The following is a 12,885-nucleotide window of genomic DNA, read 5'->3' as shown; positions in this document are numbered from 1 at the left end:
TATGATCGATGATGCTATTGATGATGTGATATGAATGATAAGTGCGACACATCGGCGTCTTCCCTGCATACGGCAGTTGTTCTGTATTTCCTTTATCCTGTAATATGACTTGATAGATTTAAACTCTGCACACTGAGCTCTGACTGGTCAGCAGGCGGTGCTTTCACTGAGAGTTGATCTCGGTTGATCTCTTATCTATTGACACCGGAGACGGGCAGCGTCAGGTAAAAAAAGTTATTTAGCCTTCCCAAACCTGAGCCTCACGCGCCGCCTATGACTAACAAGTAGACATCACATAAAGTGGATCTTGAATCATCACATCCAAACTGTTGTGTTGTGACAACTAGGGGACAGTATGTGCTCCCATTGGAAACAATTGTGCCTATTAAATACAAAGTAGTGATACTGTTTTACTTTTGTTACTGATACTTTCAGCTTTGTCAAAACTATCGATTTGAATGACTTAATCCCACTTTAAGCATTATTTTCTTCTGATACATTTGTCCTACATCAGTGTGCAAACAGGTTTACAGTACATATCTGACCTGAGAGAAAGGCGACCTTCTCCTTGAGGATAGGAAGCACATCGATGGCCTTCATATCCTCATTGCGATGAAACCCTGAAACAGAGAAAAACAGAGAGAGGTCAGTAACATAGAACAGAACAATCCAGTTGATTTCTTTGTTTTTATTTTCACATCGATGTGATCAGCAGCATGTGATACATTTAGTCCGTGCTGAGTTGAGTAGGTTTATAGTATGTTCTTCAAATGTCCTGTTTTGCATGGCTTAATTAACAGCTAGCGCAGTTAATACCATGAAGCAAGATGGAGGATTTTAACACACACACATAAACTCACAGACTCTCATAAACATACACACCAGTTAAATGTTATTTCAGTGATGCAGTATCAGAGCATAAAGTCCCAGACAGCTAATTTACAGTAAATGATGCACGGTACATAATAATGTAGGGATGTGCAACATAGTCAAATCATTTGAGATATTTTATTCGTTTCCACAGGCATACCATATCTGAACTGGTTTACAGTTTATTCTTATTTGGTTTATAATATGCATGATCTATCACTGCAACAATGAATAATTGAATGGTTGCCAAATATATATATATAAAATTTAAAAAATCACAAAAAAAAAATGATCATATTATATATAATATTTACGACAATTCTATTCTTAAAATGCAGCAAAGGGACATGCAGAAACCAGAACCCTCTAAAACAAAAATAATCTATAGCTTAAATATACTGTGAAGTTAGCAAAAAATACAGGCCAGCCATGACATTGACAGCGTTGACCACTAAATATGCATCATGTGAGAGAGGAGGTGTTGGGGCAGAGAGTCTGTGCAGATGCAGTTAGCTTGTGATGTCATCAGATATCGCTCTTTGTGCTCTGAGTCATCTATCTCTCACACACACAGACACACATCACAAAGTGTACTCCTTTACATAAGTGCACAAGGAGCATGCATATTAAGTTTGTACAGCAAATCATATTCATAAAGAATGCCAGAGAGGGAAAAAAACATAAAATAGGAGAAATGTTTTTGAGCTCTGTTTTGGTAAACAGAGCTTTTATGGTGGGAGAAGAAAATAAATACTGTAGGGAAAACAGCTTTACATAAATACTGTGGTGCTTTGACAATTATAATATAAACATTTAATCACACTGACTTCACATGGAAATTAGCTAATTAGATAGTGGCTAGACTAAGTGCTTCATTATGCTCTCATAGACACATATACAGACCGAATGCCCTCAAATAAAAGCAAGAAATTATTCAAAATGTATTATAAACTACAGCAAAGCCACAATCTTGAGCAGTGGTAACTCAAAGCTGAGTGCTTTCTCCCTAAAATTGGAATATTTCTCATTCCACAGAGTTATACAAGCAAGGAGGAAAACTGTAACATTAAGAAATGTTTCAACACAAGTAAGTCTTCTTCTTTCAGGTTGCAGATGCGTTGCAAACTGAAGAAATGAAGGGGAAAATGAGATGTGACAGAATACAAGCAAAGACAGAGAGGGAATACAGTATTGGAGGGTTATATAGATTAAAAGATAAATGGATCAAAGGCAGACTGAAATGGATAGGGACAAAGACAAAGTGTGTGGGATGGAACGACAGTAACAGAGAAGCACAAGCTGAGGGTTTGAGCGGGAGAGTGAAGAGAAGAATCTGGGGACAGTCAAAGCCGCAGTCTACAGCGAGACAGATAATAATAAAGACACAGAGATGGCTAAATAACTACAGGTCTTAATGGCTCCTGTAATATTGATTTTAACCTCGGTCTGGGGGAGTTAGCAGTAGCAGTCAGGCCTGGAGGAAAGCACATTAGCTCCACGTGGGAAGAGTCACCGGACACAACCTGACTCAGGGATAATGTCACAACCAGCTGAGATGTGTTGGAACTGAAGTAGCACTAATGCTTTTATTCTCGAGGAGAGAGAGAGGCTAAACAGCTGAGTGAGTCCCTGGCAATGCACGCTCATAGTTTTTATGATCCCCTCTCTGTGGCTGTCTCTTTATAACCTTCTGCACCTGTTTCTCCTCCAGACCTCCTAAAAACAGAGACTTTAAAGAGTGTCTCAGTGTGTGCCTTGAACATCAGCACCACAGGGCCCAAGCAGAAAGAAACACAACTCCACCTACACTTTGTGTGTTAGCACATGCGTGTGAAGCGTGCCCAGACACATTCCTCACTGTTGTTGTTTATGTAAGATACTGGTGCTGGCACAAAGCCAACACTGACCTGTTATAATGCTGCAGCCCAGCTAAAGCTGCAGGTCGCACTACACTAGACCAAGTGTGGCAGAAAGATGGACATACATGCAATTGTGGGTTTCATGTGAAAGGCTGCAGTAGTGCAAGGCTGCCATTTAAGTTGCACATCCTAATGCTGGAACACAGGATTTGGCAGATAAGGTGGGAGAATTCCAGATAAAGTGTTGTATGAACATAACAAATGGTGAGTAGCATAATATAAACAGCTGCTAGTGAAGAGTTGATGGCCCATTACTTGTGGTGTTAACACAGTAAAATAAGGCACAATGGCGCAAGAATGCAATCAACCACAGAGCCTTTTCACATTTTCGTCATGTTTATATGCAGCAATAAAGAATGCAATATCCCGCAGAGATAAAGTATTACCCTACCTACACACTGTGATTCATGAAATCCCATCATCGCCTCTCGCTAACACACCAGAACACACAGGCACGCACAAAAACCTCCTCTCTTCACAACACACAGACCCTCATTTACAAGTCTGCCGAGCATGAAATAAAGCTTTTCAATCACACACTGCTTGTTCATAACACTCTCATAATGAGAGCAATCCATTTTTACTGGCAGGCTGCACTCAGTGCCTTGTAAAATGAGGCAGAATGCATAGCGTTCGTCCAAGCATTTTACAGTGAGCTTCCATTGCGATCATTCTATTTTAAATGTGAAATTCAAAGCAGGAAAATTAAGAGGAAAAGTAGAAAGTAATTTATTTTTCAGAGCGCACATCTGTCCTTGCATATACAGAGTAACTGGAGGTACAACGTGGTGACAGTCATATGAAATCAACTGCACACATGACAGGCAGTGGATCATTTAGACAACAACACACACTGTCATTCATGACACAATAGGACACACACACACACACACACACACACACACACACACACACACACACACACACACACACACACACACACACACACACACACACACACACACACACACACACACACACACACACACACAAGTTGGCATTCACATAATGCAATTATGCTGTCTTTCTCTCTCTAGACTCAGAAAAGGAGACATCTTGTAAATACATGTTGAGTTGGCTTTACAACAATGCTCTTGCTTCTGAGCCATGCACTTGGAGTACAACTTTACAACTACATATTTAGGCAGTTGGTGAAATATGTGTCACTTTTTGTTAAGCTCATATCCATTTTATAAATATGTAAAATATTTTATTTGCCAAAAACAGTGGAATGCTGCAAGGGAATCAGATACAAACATGTTTTATCCTCTTGTCGTGTCGGGGGAAACAGAACTTGGGAGACAAATGGGAACTCGTTGTTTCTCACACCAAGCAAAACTGCAGCCATTGGCTAGCATACATCATTTATTGGTCTGACATGCCCAGTCAGTGTTGGTCCAATCACATGCCTGCATGCAAATGCCAGTAAGCCTAATTGTGTACTATTAGAAAATGTGTCTTTGAGCAATGGCAGAACATTCTAAATGTGTGCTTTCACCCAGCTCAAACATCAGCCAACACCTTTTGGGTTAGGAGTGATGTCACACAACCAGAGAATGCAGAGATGAAGACACACAATTGTAGCTTAAATGTAACTTGAAGACAAATAATGACTACATTTGTACATGCCATACGTGCAGCTAGAGCAGAAAGTACTTTTTAATTCCTGTTGCTCTGTGAATTAGGAAAGCAAACAGACAAAGAGAAAGAAGTAACAACACAGATTCTTTAAGCCCTTTTGCTCCATCCACAAGGCTTGGACCCTAAATCCTCAAAATCACATTGCTGTGTAGCAAAGGGAACACAACAATGACAACACACAGAAAGTGTGCCAATCCATTTCCTTTTGCCCAACTGACTCCATGCCAAAACCACGATAGCATGCAGATGTGAATACACTACTACAAGAGATTTAGTTTGTACCTTGAACCAAACCTTCGCACCACAGACTGAAAACATCCTGTATACTTTCTAAACAGGTTTACAGAATTGTTTCTAGAGGGCTTTAATGAGATGTAATGGGGAATGAATGTACTCATTTTAGATCAGAACGGGACAACATTGTATAAACCCCTGACCAAAATGGTTACATGTCAGGGATAAACAAGCAATTTCTTCACCTTCAAGTATTGAAACCATAACCCATAATCCCAAAATGAACACAACTGCATATTTGTGCCGTCCCTCCACACGTCAGAACAGACGGCCTCAGTACATTGTGCCAATATCTTTGCTTCCAATCCTTTAGACCACAGGCTAGACGTTACATGGTACATCTGAAGCCTGGCACGGCCCACATGATACCAATCCTCTGGCTCATGACCTCAGATTCAAAGCAATTACAAGCTAGGCTGTATGTGTAGAACAAACCAGAGCCGCTACATACGCTGCAGAAATATTACAGTCCAATTCCCCTGGCTGTAGCACTGCCCGCCTCAGCCTGAACCTGATAACACGCATTCCAGCTGCCAGCAGTGATTATGGTGGTAAGATCCAAAGATTCAAAGGGAAACTCTTGAATGTATTTTATTTATTATTTATTTGTAATCACATCAGTATAAATGTAAGCCCTTTTTGAATATAGTGTCTGCTATTTACGAAGATTTAGAGTGCTTTTGACTGTGATGGATTTCAGATGGTTTCTCATACTTTAGTTCTGGGTCAGAGCGCAGTATGTGAACCTAGCTATGAGTTTGGCTCACTTTGGCCTGACTTGGACTGTCTCAGAATATGGGAAGGTTTGAGAAAAGAGCAGAAACAGAGGAGAAGAGTGAGAGTGGGTTTGGTTTACTGTGCTCTTGTTAGGGTGTGTGTGTGTGTGTGTGTGTGTGTGTGTGTGTGTGTGTGTGTGTGTGTGTGTGTGTGTGTGTGTGTGTGTGTGTGTGTGAGATACTGGAACTTTTGAAACGTGTGCCTGTTTGTTCTGACCTGAGCATCCCCGTGCAGCAGTAAGACTGACACCATCTGCAAGGCTCTAAGAATAGTTCTCCCTTGGAGAAAGGAGTGTGCCACTTTATCAGGTTTTTAGTAAAACCAAACAGAACCCAGACAGAAAACAGGGCAAAGGCCTCTGGAGATCATCGAGGGAATTCGCTATAGCACACCACCACAATGTTTTTATCTCACTCTGACTAAAGTAACACATCAGAGTCTGTCAGGAAACACCTAGCCCTGAGTGTCAAGCAATAATGGTTCAGAGTCTACAGCCAGAGTTATACCAGAGAGCTCTTCTTATCTCTTCTTATGGGTTGCATCTTCAACATTTTCGAAACAGTTTTCTTTGATAGAAGTGATATGTCATTTTATGTGGTTAAAAAGTCCACTTAATTACAAATACAAACCTTTTTATCACCTGGTTGTTTGAAACAAGCCAATAGCAGGTCATAAAAGGTCAAAAACAGGGATTACTTGGCCATTTCAACTCAAATGAACAATGAAGCTTTCAACTCTGTAACCATAGTTGGATTTTATCTACTTTCATTATCTACGCTGACATTGTATTTGCCATAGGTAAATGCCAGGTGTTTCCTCTATTTCTGCTTAATCTCTTTGTTTTGAGGTATATTTGAATGTCATTGCCCTCATTTTTTTGCGGGCAATGTGATTCTTAAACCTGGTTTATATGATGGGCTGTTATTTGCAGGTTGTGAGTAACATCCCCTGTGAGACAACCCCGACTAGAGTATCAGCAAGTGTATGTTGCCCTGGTGCAACAGTGATAATTCAAACAACTTAGAGCTCCATCTCTCTGATGCTGCATTTCTCAAACTTTCTTTCTCTTATGCTGGATATCCTTTTAATCTCACTTTCATACACAGTCTTTTAATTCCTCCCTCGGATACAAATGCATTTCCATCAGCCTCCACTCTACTCCAGTTCTGTGACCTTCAGCAGGAGCTGGCAGGGGGCCTGGGGACTGTGGTGAGCTCAACTTTCATCAGGTTTCTCATATTGTTGTTACAGTGTGGCTTACAGTAAAAATAACACTTTGCTCCTACCGCAACCCCTCGACCTGCATACAACCCCGGAACACAGCAAAAGAAGGTATGAATAAGTCATAACAAATGGGAAGGGTAGGACACAAAAAGGAATCTCATGGTCCGCTGTGCTTCAATGTTTAGTGTGGCGCCTTCAGATAAAACCATGCCAACTCGCCACTGAAGAATTAAATGTTTCATTCTGCTATTTGTTTAATCTGAGCAGCCGTATGGTGTCTCTCTGCAGCTTCTACAACTTGTTATAGTTGAAGTCTCTGAAATTGCCTTGGCTGCACATATTAAATCATTTCATTATTCCATTAGTAGTGAAAATGGCCAACACAAGTTCTACTGTATGGCGAAAAAGTGAAATTCTTCAAATATATATTTTTTGTCTATGCAACAATGCAGCACTTCAATCTAGAGGATGTTTAATAATCAGTACAAAATAAATAGTCAAAGTTATTGATTAATTAATTTAAAAGTTGCCTGTAAAATAAACAATGAAATCAGTACGTCTGATGTGTATTTTTATTTTGTAATATTTCTTTACATTACAACCAATACTTCCATTTGCTCAAACTAGTAACTCTTGAACACAATATAATGCATTTATATAATTGAGAAAAACCACCTTAGGGATTTAAAACAAACATATCTTATCCTGAATATATCTTATAAGAGCTCTCTGAATGAACAAGTCATCATACAGAGCAGAGAGAACAGTGAGCTCTGTAAATCATGTCCGCACCATTCAGTACAACACATTTCATAAACCCTGTATATAACTCTTTTAGCACAATGTGAGCAGCAAAGACACAATGCCTAGATACACAATGGTCAGCAGTATTATGCAGTTCAGTGAGTGTGCAAATTAAGGCTTTTCAACTGAGCTGTTTGTGAGAAAAGTGAAGGACACAATCAAAGCAGTATCTATGCTGGATAATGAGCTACTGTCCTGTGCTAACATCTGGGCTCTCACCATACTGTGCTGCAACACATCACACCACACACGTTTATGAAATGTCACTTTAAGTGCTACAACATGCCTGTGAAGTAGCAACAAGGACATGCTTCAAAAGATGAAATGCACACAAAAACACACACAACCTGGAGACAGCTCAGGGGTAAAAACACGTTGTAGTTGTTACATTTGTAATCTTGTTAAGGTTGTAATGAACCTTGACAGACTATAAGCATTGTAAGTCTCCTTATTATAGTGATACAGCTGTTTCTTTATTTCACACCTCAGTGAGCCTGAATAACAAAGCTCACCTCCGTGTTTAATTTACAAATCTTCTCTTTTCTCTTTTTGTTTCCCATCTCATGTGACGTCCTTCAACCCTATCCGTCTCTGTCTTTCTCTGTATTCTCCCCTCCCTCTGTTGACTCTATTGGCTTCTGACATACTTAGCGTCCCTCTGGCCTCACTATTGGCAACCCTCCGTGTCACTTTCCAGTACTTAATGCTGCCTTTTTTATGGAGGTGTTTATCCACACACTGCATCATGGCCGATTTGAAGGGATGAGAACATGTCAGTCAATGATGTCTTTCTTCAGCACTTTTATACAGGCACAAGCCTTTTTGGAAAAAAGGACTGAGGCAACGTCTCTTTGATTGGAAGCACTTTTCTTATATTCATCACGTTGCCACAACTACATTCTGAATATAACCAGAGTTTAAAAATAAGGATTTTCAAAACAATTTCTCCTGCTGTGCAGTGTAGGTATGATTTTGCGACGCTTGATGGTCTTATGTTATCCCCTATATAAAAAGAAAATCGTACGATGTGTAGGAAATGTTTCCATCCTTCCATGGTTACAGCCTTGTTATTGTAACTACATACTTTATGGGAATATTCAAATGTATAAACATAGATACACTATGCACTATCTATACTTTGAGTTATAGATTAAAGATCTAGTGTGTGTGTGTTTTGTAAACGTCAAGTATAATTGACTTTTGTTCGTCTTTGTCCACATCCTTTATTTTTCTGTGCAATATCCCTTTACCCGTCAATCATCTTTTTGAGTCAGTTGAAGGTATGTGTTGTGCCAGAGCTAAACAAATCTATATTATTGGGAAAAGTTGAGATCAAATCAAGACCGAAAAAAACAAAAGAGCTCAATGGCAACGTGCAGGAACTGCTTGAGAAAGTCACTAAGCAGGATTTCCTAAGAAAAAAGACCAACCGAGGGAGGAGAAAAACACCTGGACAAAACAGCGCTCTGGAACAAGAGGTTCAGGATACCACCGGCACAATTAGCGAGGACAGAAGGATGAGAGACAAATCCTTTTCCGAGAGAAATGCCAACAAAAATACAAAACTACGATCTAAAGATGAAAATGGTAGACCTGAAAGCACGATACCAAAGAAATAAAACTTTCCACGACACATGCATGTATAATGCCCTGAAATCTCTAAACTCTAAGATGAGTCTACTTGAAATATACGTCAATAAATGTAGAACGTTTTTCGGAGGGCAAATTGTTACATTTTCCTAAAAAAATCTTAATCCCAATTTTTTTCAGTGTACTGCTTATCAAGTTTTAATTTAAATAAACAGAGACTAGCAAGACAACATAATTGATACTTTGGCTTTAACAGGGTCAAACCTTTTCTATTGAAATCCTCTATAAGGACAAAACAATCACCTCACAATTGAAAGCATTGAAGGATTGTTTGTCATCGTCACAAGTAGGAACACAGACCCGTGACTTCATGTTTTGTCCTAGATCTTAAAAGGGAGGTAAGAATGGAGAAACCAGCTCGAGTGCGCTAGAATTTGAAAGTATGCAGCCGAAAAAAATCAGACTTCCTTACAGAGCCCCTCCTCCAACACACACAAACACGCACATGACCAATGAGGGCACGAGATAAGTTTGTGCACGAGATGGAAGGCTGACAGGCAGGTAGGCCATCCAGTTATTTTAGCCGGGCCGGCTCAAATGATTGGTCGTGCTTTTTACACTACTACGGCTTCCACAGCGGATTTTTTTTTTATGTATTTATTGTCAAAGCATTTAATATATTCATTGCTATCGGGATGTTAAGAGCATTCCATGGAATATAACAAAAAGTTTTTCTGAAGTGAATTACCTACCCCAACCTTAAGGTATTCTAAATTAAACTATACAGGAGATATATATGATCTATAAATCCACGCTCAGCTTGTTGTGATCTCGTTCTGCAATGCTGTCTCATGATACATTGCATTATTTCTCATAGCAGACAACTCCTTACACAATCTCCATTCATTAACCCTACAGACATTGAGTGTTGCTGATTAAGCAAGGCAGGGGGAAAGAAGTAGTTTACTTTCTGTCCTTCGATTTAGGACGCAGGCTAGCTCTCCTGGCTAGCAGGATGTAACTGCTCAGGGCTGTAAACTGTTATGCAGAGTTTTATTAGGCCAAATATGGATACACGTACAGACTCAGTAAGCATAATCTGTACAGTCTATCCCTCAAGTTATTTTGCTTCTCTATTTATATCCTATTGCATCTAAATCAGTATGTGAAGCACAGCACAACGTGAGCACAATGACCCATATACTAATCGGAAAACAGGACACCTTAAGCATGAGTTAGGATGGTAAAGTGTATGAAGAGAAAATGAAGTACATATACGTAGTGCCGTTTTGTAAACACCACACTGCAGTGAAACATCACCTAAATTATCTCAATAAGAAGACACTTATACACAGACATAAATATTAGGGATGCACCGAATATTCGGCCGCCGAAAATTATCGGCCGAAAATGGTTAAAAAGGCCCTTTCGGCTTTCGGCCGAAAGGGTTCTAGCACCGAAAAAATATCACCGAATGTCAGAGAACAGGGTTACGTTGGTAAGCTAACGTGTTGTTGTGATGACGTAATCAAAACNTACTAATTATCTTTAATATATATTACATATGTAAAAAATGGTTACAACAAGTCACGGCTAATACCTTTTATTTACTAATACCGTTTTGAAATTGAATTTATTATTAGTGATAATACCCAGGGTATTTTGTAAATAAGTCGTGAAAACTTACGTATGTCATGTAAGTTAAAGTTCAGTTCACGTAAAGAAAAGAGACACCTATTGATGTTGTTTCACGAGTCTTGTTTCGGTTCCACAAAAATTTTACGGTATTTTTAGATCCGGTCATCCGGATGTTGTTTTTCACATTTATTTCCCCTGACATTGTCCGGTCCGGAAGTTGTTGTTGTTTAAGTGGATATTCACGTACCGTATGTTTACACGTTTGACCTATTTAGGTGTACTTACGATTGATAAATGGTTTACTTTAATGTAACTTAAAGTTCTTAGTCGGCATTCGGTTTTCGGCCAACTGTTTCCTATTTTCGGTATCGGTTTCGGCCAAGAATTTCCCATTCGGTGCACCCCTAATAAATATGCATTATTTACCAGTTTATTCAAAGTTAAAAATATACAGTAATTATTTTGTCCAAGCTAATATGTCTCACAATGATACAGCAAACTAACATTGCCTAACTCAAATACCTTGACAACACTTTAAAACACTAAATGATGAGTCAAAATGATTAAGAGAACCTGCACTATCACAGAAGAGAAGTCACAGCTCAGCCTCAGCAACATGGACTAACAGCAACTTTACACGTTTTTTCAAAGTGACAACGTTTAATAAAAAATGTCAACCTCACATACATAATCGAATATAAAAAGGACAGAATTCTTTACGGCAAGGTTTTAGTATTGGTTTGCACTATGTTGTGAAGTGTTCCTGTTACCTTGTCCCTTTGGGAAGACAGACACTATGGACACAATAGTTTTGAAATGCAGGGCCAAGTTTGTGTGCCATGGTTTACTGATAAACTGATAAACTGCTGTTCAATAATATAATTCAGCAACATTCCACCTGTCTCATTGATTTCAACAGCATCGATATCAGGTCACATGACTTGTTAAGTTTTATAAGAAGCAGGATTCTCTTCTTTCTCTTTAGAATCTACAGTTACAATAATTTGTAATAACCTTCACCTTGTTTGTAGAATACTTATGAGAAAACAATGAAAATACCAGTGCATTAGTTAAAATACAAAATAATGTAAGACTTCACTAAAATCTTAAATATCAGGAAAACAAAATACTTTGAAGCCTAATGAGGTTTCAGATCATTACCATGAGGTTCACATTACGCAACATATTCAGTTGAACATGTTTTACCCCTACTACTGTACATACTTGTACTGTAAAGAATCAAAACAAATAGGATTCTTGTTAAAACAACAAATAATATTTATGATAGAGAATACTTTACCTGAGAGTCTGATCAGGGTTTTCCCAGCCTGGGCGTACTGCCAGCTGTGGTTATCCAGCACTGCCATTGTAAACCAAAGCCAGCACCAAACCGTCCCTATCAATCTAGGCCTACGCTACGCTATGCTACACTACACCCTACACAGGTCTACGTCGAGCCCCCTACCAGATCTAGCTTTCTGACCGTACCCTTGTTGTATGACAAGTAGGCAAGTGAACCACAGCGGTGCCATACATTGGCCAACGCCCCTGCCACCCACTGAGCTGCAGAAAGCCAAAGACCCTGCCAGCTCCTTTTGGCCTCCACCAACCAGCTTTTCACTGCTGTGTCCCCCCCCCCATGTCACAAACCCCTCCCCAAAACAAGATTTAGTAACAAGTGCTGCTTTGCATTAAACAGTTTCTCCCCTGTGTGCCAGGCTGGCTACTCACAGGGGGGGGGGAGAAAGGGAAAGAGTTAAGCCAGCCAAACAGTTGTCGTTGGTGGATTTGTGGGTGAAATAGGCTTTAATGATGATTGGTTGTAATCTCTTCTCTGAGTAATGCTGCTGGTCACTCTGAGCTTTGAGACGGGGGCACGTAAGGATTCATAATATTAATAAAGACCCCTTTACATCTTACACAAAGTGTTTATTAACAGCTTGGTGAGATTTAATTTACCTTCTTTATAAAAACATAGAGTGAAAATTCCCAAGTACATTCGTCTTGTTTTCTTTTAATATATATGACATAAAAGCCTTGAATATGACAGCATTTTTAGAGAAGTTTATCAACAGGCGCTTTTGATGCAAAACCAATAGCAAATAATAAAAAAATGTAAGCAGGCACA

The 12,885-nt window shown here is 39.4% G+C and overlaps 1 protein-coding gene across 1 annotated transcript in view; it reads right to left on the bottom strand.

The window, feature by feature from the left end:
* LOC104958782 (triple functional domain protein-like) overlaps positions 1-12,204 on the bottom strand; it is a 21,791-nt gene extending 9,587 nt beyond the window's left edge. The window contains exons 1-2 of the mRNA XM_010786581.1: positions 12,058-12,204; positions 546-620 (exon numbers count right to left, since the gene is read on the bottom strand). Coding sequence (XP_010784883.1) covers positions 546-620; positions 12,058-12,124 — 142 coding nt within the window. The 5' untranslated portion in view covers positions 12,125-12,204. The remainder of the gene's footprint in view (positions 1-545; positions 621-12,057) is intronic.
* Positions 12,205-12,885: the final 681 nt, after the last annotated feature.

Source organism: Notothenia coriiceps, unplaced genomic scaffold (assembly GCF_000735185.1).
Source record: "Notothenia coriiceps isolate Sejong01 unplaced genomic scaffold, NC01 NC01_scaffold00029353, whole genome shotgun sequence".
NCBI lineage: Eukaryota > Metazoa > Chordata > Actinopteri > Perciformes > Nototheniidae > Notothenia > Notothenia coriiceps.
This window is presented reverse-complemented; position numbering and strand designations above follow the sequence as displayed.